The 21,667-nt window shown below is 44.4% G+C and overlaps 1 protein-coding gene across 1 annotated transcript in view; it reads right to left on the bottom strand.

Moving 5' to 3' along the window:
• The window catches only part of LOC137367180 (dynein axonemal heavy chain 8-like), a 2,531,605-nt gene that overhangs the window by 1,327,662 nt on the left and 1,182,276 nt on the right, over positions 1 to 21,667 (bottom strand). The window contains exon 114 of the mRNA XM_068028616.1: positions 21,244 to 21,468. Coding sequence (XP_067884717.1) covers positions 21,244 to 21,468 — 225 coding nt within the window. The remainder of the gene's footprint in view (positions 1 to 21,243; positions 21,469 to 21,667) is intronic.

Below are 21,667 nucleotides of genomic sequence, written 5' to 3' on the forward strand. Positions count from 1 at the left end.
TTATCAATCCTTAGCTCCATTAGCTTGCCCAACACTACCTCTTCCGTAATAATGATTGTTTCCAGGTCCTCACCTACGTTCGTCTCTTTGTCAATTACTGGCATGTTATTAATGTCCTCCACTGTGAAGACCGATACAAAATACCTGTTCAATGCCTCGGCCATTTCATCATATCCCATAACTAAATTCCCCTTCTCATCCTCTAAAGGACCAACGTTTACTTTAGCCACTCTTTTTCGTTTTATATATTTATAGAAACTTTTGCTATCTGTCTTTATATTCTGTGCTAGTTTTTTCTCATGTTCTATCTTACTTTTCTTTATAGCTCCTTTTGTGGCTTTCTGTTGACCTTTAAAGTTTTCCCTATCTTCTTGTTTCATGCTGATTTTGGCCACTTTGTATGCCTTCTCTTTCAATTTGATAGCCTCCCTTATTTCCTAAAATCACCCACCACTACAACCCTGTTACCTTTACATCTTTCCAAAATCTGTCTACATATCCACTCCTCTGCCTCCCGCTGCCTGTTGGGAGGCCTGTAGTAAACCCCCAACATCATGACTGCACCCTTCCTATTCCTGAGCTCCACCCATATTGCCTCGCTTCATGACCCCTCCAAGGTGTCCTCCCGCAGTACAGCTGTGATATTCTCCTTAACCAGTAATGCAACTCCCCCACCCCTTTTCCAACCCCCTCTATCCCGCCTGAAGCTTCTAAAGCCTGGAACATTTAGCTGCCAATCCTGTCCTTCCCTCAACCAAGTCTCTGTAATAGCAACAACATCATAGTTCCAAGTACTAATCCAAGCTCTAAGTTCATCTGCCTTACCTGTTCTACTTCTCACATTGAAACAAATGCACTTCAGACCACCAGTCCCGCTGTGCTCTGCAACATCTCCCTGCCTGCTCTTTCTCTTAGTCTTACTGGCCTTATTTACTAGTTCTCCCTCATTTATTTCACTTGCTGTCCTACTGCTCTGGTTCCCACCCCCCTGCCACACTAGCTAACCTCGCAGCCAGGCTATTAGTGCCCCTCCAGTTTAGATGCAACCCGTCCTTCTTGTACAGGTCCCATCTGTCCCTGAAGAGATCCCAATGGTCCAGATATCTGAAACCCTCCCTTCTACACCAGCTGTTCAGCCACGTGTTTAGCTGCACTATCTTCCTATTTCTAGCCTCACTGGCACGTAATCCCGAGATTACAACCTAGAGCTCCTGTCTTTTAATTTTCTACCTAAATCCTTCAACTCCCCCTGCAGGACCTCGCCACTCTTCCTGCCTATGTCGTTGGTACCGATGTGTCCCACAACCTCTGGCTGTTCACCCTCTCCCTTCAGAATGCCCCCTGTCCGTTCAGAGACATCCTTGACCCTGGCACCAGGGAGGCAACATACCATCCTGGAGTCTCTTTCACGTCCACAGAAGCGCCTATCTGTGCCCCTGACTATAGAGTCCCATATAAATATTGCTCTTTTGCGCTTTGTCCCTGCCTGCTGAACAATAGTGCCAGCCGTGGTGCCACTGCTCTGGCTGCCACTGTTTTCCCTGATAGGCCATCCCCCCCAACAGTATCCAAAACGGTAATCTTGTTGCTAAAAAGTATAGTTGCTAAATTTGCTGATGACACAAAGATAGGTAGGAAAGTAACTTGTGAATGAGGCTACAAAGGGATATAGATAGGATAAGTGAGTGGGCAAAGACCTGGCAAATGGAGTATAATGTGGAAAAGTGTGAAATTGTCCACTTTGGCAGGAAGAATAAAAAAGACGCATGTTATCTAAATGGTGAGAGATTGCAGAGCTCTGAGATGCAGAGGGATCTGGGTGTCCCAGTGCATGAATCGCAAAAGGTTAGTATGCAGGTACAGCACAAAATTAGGAAAGCTAATCGAATGTTATTGTTTATCGCGAAGGGGAATTGAATACAAAATTAGGGAGGTTGTGCCTCAGATAGAAAGGGCATTGGTGAGACCACATCTGGAGTCCTGTGTACAGTACTGGTCTCCTTATTTAAGGAAGGATGTAAATGCATTGGAGGCAGTACAGAGAAGGTTTGCCAGACTAATACCTGGAATGGTTGGGCTGTCTTATGAGGAAAGATTGGACATGCTAGGCTTATATCCGCTGGAATTTGGAAGAGTAAGACACGACTTGATTGAAGCATATAAGATCCTGAAAGTTCTTGACAGTGTGGATGTGGAAATGATGTTTCCCCTTATGGGAGAATCTCAAACTAGGGATCACTGTTTAAAAATAAGGGGTTGCCCATTTAAGACAGAGATGAGGAGAAATTTTTTCTCTCAGAGGGTAGTGAGTCTTTGGAATTCTCTTCCACAAAAGGCAGTGGAAGCAGAGACTTTGAATATTTTTAAGGCAGAGGTAGATCGATTCTTGATAAGCAAGGGGAGTGGAAGGTTATCGGGGGTAGGTGGAAATGTGGAGTAATCAGTTCAGCCATGAACTTATTGAATGGCGGAGCAGGCTCGAGGGGTCGAGTGGCCTACTCCTGCTCTTAATTCATATGTTTGTATGTTACTAATATGAATAAACCTTATCAATGCTGATAAATCCTAGTAATACTTAATATGCCTCATGGAGAAATACAAGATAAAACTCAGCAACCACGCACTTATTACTTGCGATTAATAGTTAATACTTTTCATGTTTTTCAAACTCCCAGTTCTTTAGACTAAATCTAAAGATTAAGCAGGCAAATACTCATCTGTCAATCAACTTATGACTTTCCTGTGATGTCACGGTTTGATTTTTTAAAATATATTTCAAACCTGGCATTCTATAGAATCTGCAGCTGTAGCAGTGTTACTCCGCTCTCTTCCAGGTAGCTGTAGGCCCCGAGCCTCGATCTGTATTTATATCCTCTCCCTTGCTGGTGCATTCTCTTGCAGGTCTGCTGCCTCCGCTCTCTGCTCGGTAACTGTAGGCCCTGACCCTCGCTCTGTATTTATATCCTCTCCCTCTCCAGTGTGTTCTCTTACAGGTCAGATGCCTCCGCTCTCTCCCAAGTAACTGTAGGCCCTGAGCCTCACTCTGTATTTATATCCTCTCCCCACTCCCCCTGCAGTGCATTCTCTTGCAGGTTTGCTGCCTTCGCTCTCTCCCAAGTGACTGTCGGCCCCAAGCTTCGCTCTGTATTTATATCCTCTCCAGTTCATTCTCTTGCAGTCTGCTGCTTCCGCTCTCTCCAAGTCATTATCTCCCAGGTTACTATCTATCCCTAATTGACCTTGAGAAAGTGGTCGTAAGTTGCCTTCTTGAAGATAACTTTGTGGTATTCTCAGCTATTTCAGAGGACAGTTAAGAGCCAACCACATTGCTGTGGGTCTGGAGTCACATGTAGGCTAGATCGGACAGCAGATTTCCTTCCTTGAAGGATAATAGTGAATCAAATGGGTTTTGACGACAATCCAGTCCTTTCACGATTACTATTACTGATAATAGCTTCTCAATTCCAGATTTATTTCATTAACAAAATTTAAATTCCTCAGCTGTTGTGGTGGGCTTTGAACTCATAACTGAAGGTTTCCAGACTGTTAGTTCAGTAATGTAATTGCTATGCTGCCATACCCCTATTATTAGTAAGTGATCGTTTCAAAGGAAGCAGACTGAGAGTTTTAGACAGTACTGGAGAAGAGTGTCGTTCCATATTAGATGTGAATGGACTGAAAAGGACTGCAAGGAATGCAAAGACAGGATTACAATGCATGTATATAAATGCACAAAGTGTGGTGAAGAAGGTTGGTGAGCTACAAGCACAAATAGTAGTCGAGGAATATGATGTAGTGGCAATAATGGCTTAAAAATGGCAAGGATTGGGCACTTAATATACAAGGCTATAAAGTGATCAGAAAAGATAAAGAAGGAAAAAAAAGGTGGGAGGCAGTCCTGATTAGGGAAGGCATTGCAGAGCTGGAAAGGAAGGATGTCCTTGAAGGGGCAAGGATAGAATCCATTTGGTTAGAGTTGAGGAGCAATGGGGTATTCCATCGGCCTCCAATAGTGAGAGAGAGATAGAGGAGCAAATCTGCAGGGAAATCACGGAGACATGCAAGAACTATACAGTGGTGATATTGGGGGACTTTAATTACTCAAATATGGAATCCTGAGGCGAGTAACTCACCTCCTGACTCCCCAAAGCCTGTCCACCATCTACAAGGCACAAGTCAGGAGTGTGATGGAATACTCTCCACTTGCCTGGATGGGTGCAGCTTCAACAACACTCAAGAAGCTTGACACCATCCAGGACAAAGCAGCCCGCTTGATTGGCACCCCATCTACAAACATTCACTCCCTCCACCACCGACGCACAGTAGCAGCAGTGTGTACCATCTGCAAGATGCACTGCAGCAATGCACCAAGGCTCCTTAGACAGCACCTTCCAAACCCGCGACCTCCACCAACTAGAAGGACAAGGGCAGCAAATACATGGGAACAGCACCACCTGCAAGTTCCCTTCCAAGTCACACACCATCCTGACTTGGAACTATATCACCGTTCCTTCACTGTCGCTGGGTCAAAATCCTGGAACTCCCTTCCTAACAGCACTGTGGGTATACCTACCCCAAATGGACTGCAGCGGTTCAAGAAGGCAGCTCACCACCACCTTCTCAAGGGCAATTAGGGATGGGCAATAAATGCTGGCCTGGCCAGCGTCGCCCATATCCCATGAATGAATAATAAAAAAAAATTGATCAGGATAATTTTAGAGTGAAGGGTAAAGGGGGGGAGGAATTTCTAAAATGTGTTCAAGAGAACTTCCTTGGTCAGTACGTTTTTCAGCCCAACAAAAAAAGAGGCATAATAATAAAAGCAAAATACTGCAAATGCTGGAAATTTGAAATAAAAACAGAACGTTCTGGAAATACTCAGTATGTCTGGCCACATCTGTGTAGAAAGAAGCAGAGTTAACAGGCTGAATTTTATCAGCGCTGTGAAAGCGACGGCATTCCGATATGGAAGTGCCGTTGCCGAGCCCCCGCAATAATACACAGAGAGGCTCATTTAAATAGAGAAGGTGGAACGGCTGCCCCCGATAACATAGAGGGGGAAGCCACCGTGTCCCTGGCAACAGTTTGTTTGAGAGATACAGCACTGAAACAGGCCCTTCAGCCCACCGAGTCTGTGCTGGCCATCAGCCACCCATTTATACTAATCCTACATTAATCCCATATTCCCTCCCACCTACCTGCACTAAGGGCAATTTACAATGGCCAATTACCTGTCAACCTGCAAGTCTTTGGTGGTGGGAGGAAACCGGAGCACCCGGCAAAAACCACGCGATCACAGGGAGAACTTGCAAACTCCGCACAGGCAGTACCCCGAACTGAACCCAGGTTGCTGGAGCTGTGAGGCTGCAGTGCTAACCACGGCGCCACTGTGCCAGACAGCATTGGTACTATTCTTGAAGGGCTTCCAGCCCTTAGCAAAAATTTTACATTTTTCAAGGCATATTACATTTAATTTGTTTTTCATAAATAATTAGAAGATGGAGACCCTTTCCCAACACCACCCCCCCCAATGGTCTTTTCATTGCATTTTATTCTGAAAAGTTATTTTATTCCCGACCGAACATCCCCCCCCCAACCTTCTCATATTTGCCCTTCAACCCCTTCCCACCATCCCCACAGCCTATAAAAAGCATTTTTCCCGCTCCCCCACCCCTCCCGTCCTGATCATTTTATTCTATTCCCTCCCCACCAGTGTCTCACCTCGGAACTCCAACGGAGTTCCGAAGGCGCGCAAATCACGTCCGGTGGAAGGTAAAATCGGCGTGGGGTGGCCGCCATCAGCAGGTGAGTAAATCTGCATTTCATTATTGCTCATTTTACTATTTAGGTGAAGGCCCCGCCGCTTGCTGGCTGGGAGGCTGCACCGAGGTCTCCTTGCCGCCAGTAATATCCAACGGGGCCTTCTCAACGTCAGGAGTCGAGGTGGGCCACTCACAGCAGAATTTGATGGGCCCCCCCCACTACAGCCCCCGACATCGAGGGGCTCGTAAAATTCAGCCCAAATTTCAGATCTGTGACCTTTCATCAGAAAATAGGCATTGCTGGATCTGGTGCTGGGAAATGAGGTGGACCAAGTGTCTGTGGGGGAGCACTTGGGTAAGACTGATCACTGTATCATAACGTATCATCTAGTAATGCTGAAAAGCAAGGAACAAAATAAGGTAGGATGTCTAGATTGGAAGAGGGCTAATTTTATTGCAATAAGAAGGGATCTAGCCAGGATAGAATGGAACCAAAGACTGGCAGGAAGAGCTATATCAGAACAATGGCTTATCTTTAAGGAAGAGATGCTTCAGGTACAGGCTCGGAACATTCCAACAAGGATAAAAGGTAGGGGAACCAAGATCAGGGCTCCATGGTTGATGAGGGAGATAGAGATGATGATGAAACAAAAATAGAGGGTGTATGATGCATGACAGGTGAACTCATCAGATGAGAATCAGGCCATATACAATAAGTTGAGAGGGCAGGTGAAGAGCAAAATAAGACTGGCAAAGAGAGAAAATGAAAAAAGAATGGCAGTCAACATAAAAGGGAACCCAAGAATCTTCTACCAGCATGTAAATAGTAAGCGAGCAGTAAGAGGAAGAGTGGGACCTATTAGGAACAGAGAAGGTAATACATGCTTAGAGGCACAGGGTAAGGCTAATGTGCTTATTGAGTACCTTGTGTCAGTGTTCACTAAGGAAATGGAATCTGACAAAATATCGGTAGAAGCAGAGAAAGTGGAGGCAATTCCTGCTTCTAATTCACATGTTCGTATGCACATTATGATAGGAAAAAAATTGAGAGGTGGTGGTGCTACAAACGGTCAGCTATGCTTAGGGTAGATAAGTCACTTGGTCCAGGTTGCAAAATGAAGTGGGCATGGAGATAGTGGAAGGACTTGCCATAATCTTCGAATCTTCCCTGGATACTGGAGGGGTGCCAGAGGATTGGAGAGTGGCAAATGAAAGCATGTAAGGTCAGTCCTAGCAACTACAGGTCAGTCGTTTAACATCAGTGGTGGGTAAGGTTTTAGAAACTATAATCAGGGAAAAAAATCAACGAACACTTAGGGTTGGATTTTTTAAAAATGGCGGCCCGCTCGTGCAGGCTGCACTCCACCGAGCTACCTGGATCCGCTCATTTAAATATCCAGGCCGGCCCCCCCACCACCCAATCACGTGGAGGGTGGCGGTCTCTCCAACACCAGCAATGGCTTCAGCTGTCCATATGCAGGCACTGGTGCTATTTTTAAAGGGCAGCAGCCCTGCCGGTTTATTTAAATTGTTAAACAGATAACCACCCCTACCCCTCCCAAAATGTACCGAATAAAATTCTAACGCTTTTTTCCCACCTCCCCAATAACAATAAAACTAAGCAACTGCCCGTTCCCTCCGAAACACTTACATTTCTTAGCCAAACGCAGTGAGGGGATACAGTGAGAGGATACGTCTTCCTGATTGAGACATTGTCAGAGTGAAGTTGGAAATTTGGTGCATGTGGTAATTCAGTGCAGAGGGGAAAAGAGGGGCTCCTTTTCCGATCTTTCTTTTAGCCTCCTGCAGCTGGTGAGTCTCCAAGGTGGGTGAGTGCAACTTTCCATTACTTCAGCTGTGAATTAGTAATTAATTGACAAATTAAAAAAATAAGGTTGTACAGAGATGGCAGCGCCGGCAGTAGGCTGCAACTGCAGCATGTGGGAATCTGTGAAATATACTGCAAACCCAGACAACCATGTCTGCAGCAAGTCTTGCATGACTTCAGCTCAGAATTGCTGAGCTGGAGACTGAGTTGCAGACATTGCAGAGCATCAGGGAGGGGGAGAGTTACCTGGACACTTTGTTCCAGGAGGCAGTCACATACCTTAGAGTACGAAGACCACTAGAGATGGCCAATGGTCAGCGACAGGAGGGTCTGACTGCAAGTGAGGCAGGTAGGGGAATCAGCATGTAGTGATGGAGGAGCCTCAGCCCCTGATGTCGTCCAACTGGTTTGAGATCCTTGCTACGTGGGAGGATGATGAGAAGGACTGCAAGGTTGATAAGCGGACTGACCATTGCACCATGGTGAAAGATGCCATTCCAGTGCGGGGAGTGAAGAGGAATGTGGTAGTGATAGGAGACAGTATAGTCAGAGGGATAGATACTGTTCTCTGCAGCCGTGACCGGGAGCTCCAATGGCTGTGTTGCCTGCCCGATGCCAGGGTTAAGGACATCTCCTTGCAGCTGGAGAGAACCCTGGAGTAGGAGGGGGAGGATCCAATTGTCATGGGCCATGTGGGAACCAATGACAGAGCAGAACCAGAAAAGATGTTCTGCTTAGAGAATTTGAAGAGTTAGGGTCCAAACTAAAATGCAGAACATCACAGGTAATCATCTCTGGATTGTTACCTGAGCCACGGACAAATTGGCACAGGGTCAAGCAGATTAGAGAATTAAACGTGTGGCTCAAAGAGTGGTGTGGAAAGAAGGGGTTTCAATTCTTGGGGCACTGGCATCAGTACTCAGGGAAGAGGAAGCTATTACGTTGGGATGGGCTTCACTTGAACTGGGATGCGACTCGTGTCCTGGCCAATTGCATAACTAGGGCTGTGGACAGGGCTTTAAACTAACAGGGGGAGGGTTTGGATAAAGGGAAATTTAGAAATACAAAGAGAGAGGTCAGGGCAGGATGTTGATGTGGGTAAATGCCAAAAGAATGGGACAGAAAGGGACAGAGAGTTTAACAAAAATTGTACATTGGCAAATAAGGTTATTTCAAGGAATACAGGGAAAAAAATGAAATTAAAGTTCCTTTATCTGAATCCACAAAGCATCTGTGATAATATAGATGAACTAGTGGCACGAAAAGAAGTAAATGATCTAGATCTAACTGCCATTACCGAAACATGGTTACAAGGAGATCAAGGTTGGGAAATGAATATTCCAGGGTACACAATATTTCAGAGAGACAGACAGAATGGCAAAGAAGGAGGGGTAGCCCTGATAGTAAAGGATGACATTAGGACATGAATAAGAAGCGATCTGGCCTCAGAAGATCATGAAGTAGAATCAGTTTGGATGGAAATTAGGAAAAGCAGGAGTAGTGGTGGGAGTAGTTTACAGGCCCCCTAATAGTTATATTATTGCACAGAACATTAAAGGGGAAATTATTGGAGCATGTAAAAAGGATAATGTATTAATTGTGGGGGACTTTCATCTGTACATAAACTGGGACAATCAAACTGGCAAGAGTGGTCTAGAAGATGAATTTGTGGAATGTTTTTGTGATAGTTTCTTGGAGTGATATGTTGTAGAACCGACAAGGGATAAAACTATCTGAGATCTTGTTTTGTGCAATGAAACAGGGTTAATTAGCAATGTTGCAGTAAAAGATCCACTGGGAAATAGCAATCATAATACCACTGAATGTCATGTTATGTTTGAAAGTGATACATTTGCATGACAAACAAGAATCTTAAACATAAACAAAGCCAATTACGAAGGTATGAGGGGAGAACTAGCTAAGGTTAATTGGGTAAATAGAGTGGAAGGTATGGCAGTAAATGAACAGTGGAAAACATTTCTAAAACCAATTCAAAGGGTTCAACAAAAGTACATTCTGTTCATAAACAAAAACTCATCAAGAAAGACCCATCCATGGCTCACTCAGGAAGTTAAGGAGAATATTAGACTAAAGGCTTACAACATTGCAAAAAATAGTAGCAAGTCTCAGGATTGGGAATGTTTTAGAAACCAGCAAAGGGCCAACAAAAAGTTGATAAAAAGGGAAAAAATAGAATGAGAGTAAACTAGTCAGCAATATAAAAACAGATTATAAGACCTTTTCTAAGTACATAAAAAGAAAGATAGCAGCTAAAGTAGACATGGGTCCCTTACAGACAGTGACAGGAGAAATCATCGTGGGGAATGTGGAAATGGGAGAGGCATTGAACAAATATTTCGTATCTGTCTTCACAGTAGAAGACACAGGTTTCATACCAGAAATGGGCAGTAACCTAGGGGCTAAAAAGACTGAGGAAATTAAGGAAATTGATATTGATATTATCCGAGAAAAAGTATTAGAGAAACTTGAGGGACTAAACTCTGACAATTCCCCTGGACCAGATGGCCCACACCCTAGGGTTCTAAAAGAAATAGCTGCAGAGATAGCGGATGTGCTGGCTATGTTTTTCCAATCGGAAAAACAACCCTCCACTACCAGCCTCTATCTCCTATCACTGCAAAATTCCCAGCCTCTGACCTGCTCTTGTAGCCACAGCATTTATGTGGCTGGTCTAGTTCAGTTTCTGGTCAATAGTGACCCCAAGGATGTTGATAGTGGGGTATTCAGCAATGGTAATGTCATTGAATGTCAAGGGGAGATGGTTAGATTCTCTCTTGTTTGAGATGGTCATTGCCTGGCATTTGTGTGGCGTGAATGTTACTTGCCACTTATCAGCCCAAGCTTGGATGTTGTCCAGGGCTTGCTGCAGATGGTGGACATAGGCTGCTTCAGTATCTGAGGAGTCGCGAATTGTGCTGAACATTGTGCAATCATCAGCGAACATCCCCACTTATGACTTTATAATGCAGGGTAGGTGATTGATGAAGCAGATGAAGATGGTTGAGTCGAGGACACAATCCTGAGGAACGCCTGCAGTGATGTCCTGGGACTGAGATGATTGACCTCCACCAACCACAACCATCTTCCTTTGTGCTAGCTATGATTTCAGTATTCGGAGAGATTTCCGCCTGATTTCCACTGACTCCAATTTTGCTAGGGCTCCTTGATGCCATACTTGGTCAAATGCTGCCTTGATGTCAAGGGCAGTCACTCTCACCTCACCTCTGGAGTTTAGCTCTTTTGTCTATGTTTGGACCAAGGCTGTAATGAGGTCAGGAGCTGAGTGGCTCTGGTGGATGTCAAACTGAGTGTCAGTGATGGGCTGAAGAGATGGTGCAGGAGGGAGTGCTTTAGATTCCTGGATCAATGGGTCTGTTTCTGGTGAAGTTGGAGAGGTTGCACCTGAACCGGAACAGGACCAACATCCTTGCTGGGAGGTTTGCTAATGCTGTTGTGGGGGGGGGGGGGGGGTTAAACTAATTTGGCAGGGGGATGGGATACAGAGTGGAGGTACAGTAGGGGGTCATGTACAGTCAAATATAGAAGTGAAACTAAAACAGTCTGGAAGGCAGAGCAAATATAGACTTGTTCAGGCACAAGCGAATAATGCAAGGTTGGTTTGCATCTATTTAAACGCAAGGAGTCTTATTCGGAAGGCAGCTGAATTGAGGGCATTGAATAAAATATGGGAGTATGATATTATTGCTTTCACAGAGACATGGTTGAAGGACGGGCAGACTGGCAGCTCAATATTCCAGGGTATAGAATCTTCAGGCGATACAGGGGAGGGGGTAAAAGAGGAGGTGGAATTATACTGTTGATCAAGGAGTCAATTACTGCAGTAAGGAGGGATGATATCTTAGAAGGTTCCTCAAATGAGGCCATATGGGTAGATGTTAAAAACAAAAAGGGGCCAATCACTTGGCTGGGGGTGTAATACAGGCCTCCGAATAGTCAAGGAGAGATAGATGAGCAGATATGTAAGCAAACCTCAGAGAGGTGTAAAAATAATACGGTAATAGTAGGGGATTTCAACGTCCCCAATATTAACTGGGATAGTCTTAGTGCAAGAGACTTAAAGGGGGTGGAATTCTTAAAGTGCACACAGGAGAGCTTTTTGAGCCAGCACATAGCAAGTCCTATAACAGAAGGGGCAGTACTGGACCTAATCCTAGCGAATGAAGCCGGACAAGTGGTATAAGTGTCAGTGGGGGAGCATTTTGAGGATAGTGACCATAACTCTGTTGGTGAGAATGTGTGTTGTGAGGAATTTGCCAAGTGGCTTCAAGGGGATTTGACCAGACTTAGTAAGTGGGCAGGAATGTGGCAAATGGAATATAATGTGGCAAAATGTGAGGTTATCCACTTTGGTCAGAGGTATAGATGTGCGCAGTATTTCTTAAATGGTAAGAGATTAGAAAGTAGAAAGGGAACTGGGCATCCTTGTCAATAAGTCACTGAAAGCTAACAGGCAGGTGCAGTAAGCAATTAAGAAGGCTAATGTTAGCCTTTATCGCAAGAGGATTTGAGTACGGTAGTGAAGTCTTGAATCAATTGTATAGAACCTTGGTTAGACCGTACATGGAGTACTGTGTGCAGTGTTGGTCCCCTCACCTCAGGAAGGATATTATTGCCAAAGAGGGAATGCACCAAAGGTTCACCAGACTTGTTCCCGGGATGACAGAATTGTCCTGTAAAGAGCGATTGGGGAAACTGGGCCTGTATTCTCTAGAGTTTCAAAGAAAGAGAGGTGATCTCATTGAAACCTATAAAATACATCAAGGGATAGACGGGGTAGATGCAAGTTAGGTGTTTTCCCTGGTTGGGAGTCTAGAACCAGGGGACACAATTTCAAAATAAGGGGGAAGCCACTTAGAAAAGAGATGAGGAGAAATTGCTTTACTCAGTGGGTTGTGAATCTTTGGAATTCTCTGCCCTAGAGGACTGTGGAAGCTCAGTCATTGAGTATGTTTAAAGCAGAGAGTGACAGATTTCTAAATACAAATGACATAAAGGGATATGGGGATAGTGTGGGAAAAGGCATTGAAGTGGATGATCAGCCATGATTGTATTGAATGGTGGGGCAGGCTCAATGGGCTGAATGGCCTACCCTTGCTCCTATGTTCCTATGTTATCATCTAGCTCTTGATGTATTGATAAACATCTTTGGGTTCACCTTGATTTTGTTTGCCAATATTCTTTCATGCCCTCTCTTAGCTTTCCTTATTTCCTTTTTGATTTCACGCTACCACTTTCTATACTCCTTTTCGCTTTCTGTCGTATTGAGTCTTCGGTGTCGGACATAAGCTTTCCTTTTCTGTATTATCTTACCCAGTAAGCTCCTTGACATCCATGGGGCTCTAGATTTAACCGTCCCACTCTTTTCCTTTGTGGGAACATGTTTACTCTGAACCCCTTGAATCTCCACTTTGAATGCCTCCCACTGCTCTGGCACTGATTTACTTTCAAGTCGCTGTTTCCAGTCCACTTTTTCTAAATCACTCAGCCAAGTAAAATTGGCCTTTCCCCAACTGAGAACCTAACTCCTATCCTTGTCCTTTTCCATAATTATGTTAAAACTGACTGAATTATGGTCACAACCACCAAAATGCTCTCCCACTACCACTCCTTCCACCTTCATTTCCTAAAACTATGTCTAAAACAGCGCCCCCTCTTGTTGGACTTGCTATACACTCGGCAAAAAAGTTCTCATGAACCTCAAGAATTCTGATCCCTCAATTCCTTTCACACTAAAACTATCCCAGTTAATATTGGGGTAGTTAAAATCCCTACTATTACTGCCCTATTGTTCTTGCACTTCTCAGAGATTTGCCTGCATATCTGCTCTTCTATCTCCCTCTGACTGTTTGGGGTCTATAGTACACTCCCAGCAGTATGATTATCCCTTTTTTGTTCCTTAGCTCGATCCATATGGCCTCATTTGATGAACCTTACAACATATCATCCCTCCTCACAGCTGTAATTGTTTCTTTGACCAAAATTGCCACTTCTCCTCCTTTCTTATCCCCCTCCCTATCGTGTCTGAAAGCCCTATAACAGGAACATTGAGGTGCCATTCCTACCCCTCCTTAAGCCAAGTTTCTGTAATAGCTATGATATCATACTGCCACGTGTCTATCTGTGCCCTCAGCTCATCTGCTTATTTGCTATATTCCTTGCATTGAAGTACATACCCTTGAGCACTGCAAAACTGTTTTTTTTCAAATTTTCTAATCTTTGCTTCCTCTGCCTTCCAGACTTATCCACTAATTTTCTGCCTTCCATTTCATTTCTGATTTTGTCCCAACTGAGTGCACCCTCAGGTCCCCACCCCCCTGCCAAACTACTTTAAACTCTCCCCAACAGCACTAGCATAACGTCCCGCAGGGCAACTCAGTCCCAGCTCTGTTCAGGTGCAACCCGTTGGCCTGTACAGGTCCCATCTCCCCCAAACCCGGTTCCAATGTCCCAAGAATCTAAAGCCCTCCCTCCTGCACCAACTTGTCAGCCACACATTCATCTGTCTTCTCCTTCTATTCCTGTTCTCACTTGTGCATGGCACTGGGAGTAATCTGGAGATTACTACTTTTGAGGTCTTGCTTCCTAATTTCTTAACTAGCTCAGTAAACTCTTTCTGCAGAACTACGTCCCTCTTCCAAGCTATGTCGTTGGTACCAATGTGGACCACGACTGCTGGCTGTTTACCCTCCCCACTCAGAGTGCTCTGCAGCTGCTCAGTGACATCCTTGACCCCGGCACGAAGTAGGCAACACACCATCCTGGATTTATGTCTGCGGCTACAGAAATGCCTGTCTGTTCCCCTGACTATTGAATATCCTATCACTATCCCTCTTCCAGTCTTTCTTATGCCCCCTTGTGAAGCTGAGCCACCTACGATGCCATGATACGAGGAGAGATTACACAAATTAGGCCTGTTTTCGCTAGAATTTAGAAGGTTAAGGGGTGATCTGATTGAAGTCTTCAAGATATTAACAGGAAAAGACAAGCTAGATAAAGATAAACTATTTCCACTGGTTGGAGATTCTAAAACTAGGGGGCGTAGTCTAAAACTTAGGACCAGACCATTCAGGAGAGATGTTAGGAAGCATTTCTTCATGCAAAAGGTGGTAGAGATTTGGAACTCGCTCCCACAAACAGCAGTTGAAGCTAGAACAGTTGTTAATTTTAAATCTGAGGTAGATAGATTTTTGTTCAGCAAAGATATTAAGGGATATGGGCCAAAGGCAGGTATATGGAGTTTGGGGGAGGCGGTGGCGTACTGGTATTGTCACTGAACTAATGACCCAGGTATTGCTCTGGGGACATGGGTTCGAATCCCACCACAGCAGGTGGCTCAGTGGCACAGTGGTGCAGTGGTTAGCACCGCAGCCTCACAGCTCCAGCGACCCAGGTTCAATTCTGGGTACTGCCCGTGTGGAGTTTGCAAGTTCTCCCTATGTCTGTGTGGGTTTCCTCCGGGTGCTCCGGTTTCCGATAGGTAAATTGACCATTATAAATTGCCCCTAGTATAGGTAGGTGGTAGGGGAATATAGGGACAGGGGACAGGTGAGGATGTGGTAGGAATATGGGATAAGTGTAGGATTAGTATAAATGGGTGGTTAATGGTCGGCACAGACTCGGTGGGCCGAAGGGCCTGTTTCAGTGCTGTATCTCTAAATTTAAAAAAATTAAATTAAAACAGCAGAAGGTGGAATTTGAATTCAATTAATAAACCTGGAATTTAAAGCTAGTCTAATGATGGCCATGAAACCATTGTCGATTGTTGTAAAAACCCATCTGGTTCACTAATGTTCTTTAGGGAAGGAAATCAGCTGTCCTTGCCTAGTCTGGCCTACATGTGATTCCAAATCCACAGCAATGTGGTTGACTCTTACATGCCCTCGAAATGGCCTAGCAAGCCACTCAGTTCAAGGGCAATTAGGGATGGGCAATAAATGCTGGCCTGGCCTGCGACACCCACATCCCATGAAAGAATTTTTAAAAAGCTGCGTATCAGCCATGATCTCTTTGAATGGCGGGACATGCTCGAAGGGCTGAATGGCCTACTCCTCTTCCTATCCTCCTATGATCATGGCTCTGGCTGCACTCCCCAGATGAACCATCACTTCCTCAATATTCAGTACTGAATACCTGTTTGAGACTGAGATGCACTCAGGGGTGTCCTGTACTACCTGCCTGTTTCTTCTTGACTGTCTGGCAGTCACCCATTCCCTCTCTGCCTGCAACTCCTAAGCTGTGGAGTGACCACATCAATAAACGTGCTGTCCATGAAGCTCTCATTATCATGGATGCACTGCAGTGTTTCCAGCTGCTACTCAAGTTCCAATGCTCAGAGCTCAAGCTGCTGCAATTGAATACACTACCTGCACATATGGTTATCCATGACCCGAGAAGCACCCTGGAGTTCCCACATAGCGCAGCATGTGCACTGCAGAGGTTGGAGCTACCCTGCCATTCCTTTATCTATTAGATAGTAACCTTGATTCTGCAACTAAACACAACTACTAATAAACACTGCTACAACGAATACTAATAACCCAACCAATAGTAATAAACCTTAACAATAGTAATAAATCTTTACCATTGCTAATACTAAACTTTACCAAAACTAATGTACCTTATCACTATTAAAATATCCTACCAAAACTAAAATGTTACCAATGGTAGTAATAACCTCACCAATAGTAATAAACCTTATTTAAAAATCATTAAGAAAGAAAAATTATTTAAACCTTATTTAAAAATAAAAGATAAGACTCACTAGCTACCCACCTGCTACTTGTTATTAATACTTAATATTTTTAACATTTTGTAAACTCCCAGTTGTTTAGACATTGTTGAATGTTTCTATTTGTTATGGAAAGCTCATTTAAAAGTAAATTAATTAATAGGATGATGACAAAAATAATTACTCGTTACATGATACAGTTACATAATCAATTAATTATTGATCAGTTCACTCCTCCACCACCAATGCACAGTGGCAGCAACTCGTCAAGTCTCCTTCGACAGCGCCTTCCAAATCTGCAACCCCTACCATCTAGAAGCACAAGGGCAACAGGCGCATGAAAACACCACCAACTGCATGTTCTCCTCCAAATCACATACCTTGCTGACTTATAAATAGATCACTGTTCTTTACTGTTGCTGCATCAAAATCCTGGAACTCCCTCCCTATAAGCACTGTGGGTGTACCTACATCACATGGATTGCAGCAGTATAAAGAAGCAGCTCACCAGCACCTTCTCAAGGACAATTAGGAATGGGCAATAAATGGTAACAAAAAGTTTGATTCCGCCAACCCACAACATATTTGGTACAATGGCCTCTTTCTGCGCTTTACACTTCCTATGATTCTATTTCGAAAGGAGTTTTGAAGACTGATGGAGTTTCTAGCAAACATAAAGAAAAATGTAACTTTTAAGGTTTCATGTCACCATAAAAGTTTACCTTCTTAAAAAAATATAAGAACATAAGAAATAGGAGCTGGAATAGGCCATTTAGGCCTTTGACTCTACTCCACCATTCAACAAGATCATGGCTGATCTTCCACCTCAAAAATACCATCTCGCGCGATTCCCCAAAACCCTTAATTTCCTTAGTATGCAAAAATTTGTTTACATCAGCCGTAAATATACTCAACAATGGAGCATCCACAACCTTCTGGGATAGAGATTTCCAAAGCTTCACAATCATTTGGGTGAAGAAATTTCTCCTCATCTCGGTCCCAAATGTCCAGCTCTTTATTCTGAGGCTGTGACCCCAAGTTCTAACTTCCCCAGATGGAGGAAAGATTTCCTCAGCAACTATCCTGTCAAGCCTTTTAAGAATATTATGGGCTGGATTTTATTTAGCAGGGTTGTAGGTGGCGGGGGGGCCCACAGAATTGCGACAGTTGGTGGGGGGAGGGTGCGGAGGGCCTGTTGCCGCCTGTCACCAAGCATTTTTCCCGGGGGCGGGAGAAGCTGCCAATGGGCTTCCTGCCCAGTACCAATTGAGGCCCTAAGTGGCCTACTAATGGCTACCTAGGGGCCTCTTCTCTCTGCTGCTGAGATTTCTCCAGTGGTGGGGTGGAGGCCTCCACCACACGGGAAGGACGCCTTGCAAAATGAGGCGTCCTCCCTGAAGGCTTGGTGATGGGGGTGGTGCTGAGGAGAGATGCTGAGAAAATGTTTCCTCCATTTGGGAAAGTTAGAACACAGCCTCCTCCATGGGCAATCTTTGGCTAATGGAAGGCCTCAGCCAGGAAACAATCCACCTCCCAGGACCTGCTCCCCTTGGACTTCATGACCACCCCTGCCTCATCGGGGCCTTCTGGCCTGGCCCCGGTGACCCAGCCTCACTTACCTGAGGTCTAGGGTTCCAGCGCTGGGCCTGAGTCCAAGGCTTCTGCAGTGGCCACCACTCCCGGTGGCACTGCCGATACTCCTGAGCTGCCAACCCTGTGAATGGCCAGCAGTTTTTGGAGGCGGGATCCCCATTTTTAAAGGGATGGAGATCCCGGCACCAGAAACATTGCCTCGGGAACAATGGAGTATCTGGCCAAGGGTCCACAAAAAAAGTGGAGGCAGGCTTCTCCCGCCTTCTCAGCCTCACGCCGGGAGACCCGCCTCCTGCACAAAATCCAGGCCTATTTGTTTCAATTAGATCAGTTTTTTTTATTCTTTCATGGGATATGGGCCAGCATTTGCCTTTGACAATTGAGTGGCATGCCAGGCCACTTCAGAGGTAGTTAACAGTCAACCACATTGCTTTGCGTCTGGGGCCACATGTAGGCCAGACCAGATAAAGACAACAGATTTCCTTCCCTGAAGGACATTAGTGAACCAATTTTTTTTTTACAACAATCGATGATAGTCTCAGTAATGGTGCCATGAAACTATCTTTTAATTCCAGATTTTTTATTCGTTAAATTTAAATCGTACTGGCTGCCGCGATGAGATTTAATCCTGTGTCCCTGGGGAATTAGCCTGGGTCGCTGGATTACTAGTCCAGCACATCACCACTATGCCTCTGTATCCCCTTATTCTCCTGAACTCCAGGGAATATGGACCTAGTCTACTCAATCTGTCCTTATAGGACAATCTCCTCCTCCCTGGAACCAGTTTAGTGAAGCTTCATTGCACTTCCTCTCGGGCAAGTGTGTCCTTCCTTAGGTAAGGAAACCAAAACTGCACACAGTACTCCAGGTGTGGCTTCGCCAATGGCCAGTGTAATTGAAGTGAGACTTCTTTAATTCTTATACTCCAATTCAATTTCAAAAGGAAAAGCTTTGCTTGACCAAGTGGACATCAATAAACTAGCAGAATGGACAAATAATTGGCAAATAAAGTTCAACACAGATAAATGTGAGGTAGTACATTTTGGAAGGAGGAATAGGGAGGTTAGTTATTACTTGGAAGGTGCAAGTTGGGTAGAGGAACAGAGGGATCTCGGAGTACAAATACAAATACACTAATCACTAAACGTTGCGCCACAGGTTAGCTTGCTATACCCATATATTAAACTTCTGTGATTCATGTACAAGGACACCCAGGTCCCTTTGAATACAAACATTTCCCAGTCTCTCACAATTCAAAAAGATTCTGCTTTTTTATTTCCCTATCAAAGTGGATGTGCTGACTTTTCTTCTCCCATCACCAAGAGTGGCAGCGAATGAGAAAAATGGCCGCCTGCATGTGGGGGACGTGCACCGCCATGCTACCGCAATCTACCACACAGCAGTCCAACATAATACTCTGGCCTGGCCACCCCACAAATCACGTGGAGGGGGCTGGCTCTGTGACGCAGGCAACAGCATCAGCTGCTTGTGCACAGCTGCTGCAGCCATTTTTAAAGGGCAGCCAGCTCTGCCGCTACATTTAAATTTGTAAAGCCCGACCCCTCACAATGCACTGCAAAATAAACTATCACCCTTTCCACCCCACCCCCAATAGCCATTACATTTAATAGTTGCCTTCTCCTCACCCCAAAAAAACACCTGGGAGAATTGGCCTTCCCCCACCACCCCAAACTAATCAAAATGCAGAGGTCACCCCTTCCCCCCTCCCCTACACTAGTAATGCACATTTGACCTCATAGCCCACACACTACAGTGAAAATCATAAGTACCCCACTTCCCCACCTTGGTGGCGCAAGCTTTCCCTGGATGGGAAAGTGAAAACGTGTGAGTGCCGGCTGCTGCTCGGAAGATCCCGGGCAGCAGGTAAGATTGGTGCAAGGTTTATTTAAATGTATTCAGGGAGTTCATGTACATATGTAAAGCTGGGTCCCGTTACTCAGCAGCGGGTTGAGGGGCCGCCATGGAGCCTCCCTCCCGACGTCGGGACTTCAACAAAATCCAGCCTGATAACTTCACATTTCACCATATTGTATTCCATCTGCAATGTTCTTGCCCACGCACCCAACCTGTCTATAGCCCTCTGCAGCCTGTTTGCATCTTTCACTTACTTTCCCACCTAACTTTGCATGATCAGCAAACTTGGATATGTTACACTCAGTCCCCTTATCTAAGACATTAATATAGATTGTAAATAGCTGAGGCCCAAATACTGATCCTTGCAGTACCCTGCAGCCTGCCAAACCAAAAATATCCCGTTTATTCTTACTCTCTGTTTTCTCTCCACTAATCAATCCTCAATCCATGCTAATATATCACCGTCAATCGCAAAAGTCTTAAATGTGTGTAATAAGCTTTTGTGTGGCACCTTAATCGAATGCCCTGTGAAAATCCAGATAAATGACATCTGTTGATTCTCCCTTATCCATCTTACTAGTTACATCCTCAAAAATCTCTAACAGATTTGTCAAATACAATTTCCCTTTCATTAATCTGTGTTGGTTGCTTAATCATATCACTGTTTCCTGAGTGCCCTGTTACCACATCCCAAATAATAGTCAAGCATTTTGCCTTTGACTGATGTCAGGCTAAATGGTCTATAGTTCCACATTTTTTCTCTTCCTAATTTCTTGAATAATGAGGTTATGTTTGCTCTCTTCTAATCCTTGGGAACTGGTCACGAATGTAAGGAATTTTAGAAGCTCAAAACCAACACCTACACGATCTCTGCAGCTGCCTCTTCTAAAACCCTAGGATTTAGGTCCTCAGGTCCAAGGGATTTGTCACCACTTATACCATTAATTTCTCTAATGCTATTTCCTTACTTATAGTGATTTCTTTGAGTTCCTCATTCTCACTAGTCCCTTAGTTGCCTATTATTTCTGGAATTTCATTGTCTTCTACTGTGAAGACAGATACAAAGTATTTGTTTCAGATTCACCAGTATAATTTCACTTGTTTTTGCCTCTAATGGGCCCATGTTTACTTTCACTAATCTATTCCTATTTTCATACCCATAGAAACGTGTACAATCTGTTTTTATGTCTCTTGCTAGTCTACTCACATAGTTTCTTTTCTCTTTCCTTTATCAATTTTTGGTCCTCCTTAGCTGCATGTCATGGATGCCAAAGGTTTCCAGAACACTATTCATCCCTCCAAAGAATGGCAAATGCAATGGAGGACTTGGGGCTGATTTAACAGTTGATATAAGCTAATATCACAAAGTGCAACAAATTGGAATTAAAATATAAAATTAAATTCTTTCACCATACCAAGTCATCAAATATGTCCCTCTGGTGAACATGAATGGTAACAAGAGTTTCAAACTGGATTCGCTGAAATTTAGTCAGGTCGTGTGTTGTTTGGGCAATAAGAGAGTTCAGCAGCTCCAGGAATTTCTGATTAGTCGTTTGCATAATCTTTTTACTGTCTTTTGCCAATTTAAGTGCTTCCTCAGAGTCCCGTGTCCACAGTATCTGGATTGCTAGAATTCCGACCTGTAGGCACAAAAGGAGACACAGACTTTATGATTCAGAAAAATAACCCACTGTGACTGGAACTTATTAGTTGGTAGAAGCAAAGCAGAGGCATTTTCTTTCTCAACCTCTGCTGACAGTTCTAAGGTGGAACATAATGAATTTTGGGGAACGAAAAAAGGCCAGAAAACCCATCTCTTTCCGTTAGAACTTAACCTTG

Source organism: Heterodontus francisci, chromosome 3, assembly GCF_036365525.1.
Source record: "Heterodontus francisci isolate sHetFra1 chromosome 3, sHetFra1.hap1, whole genome shotgun sequence".
Lineage (NCBI taxonomy): Eukaryota > Metazoa > Chordata > Chondrichthyes > Heterodontiformes > Heterodontidae > Heterodontus > Heterodontus francisci.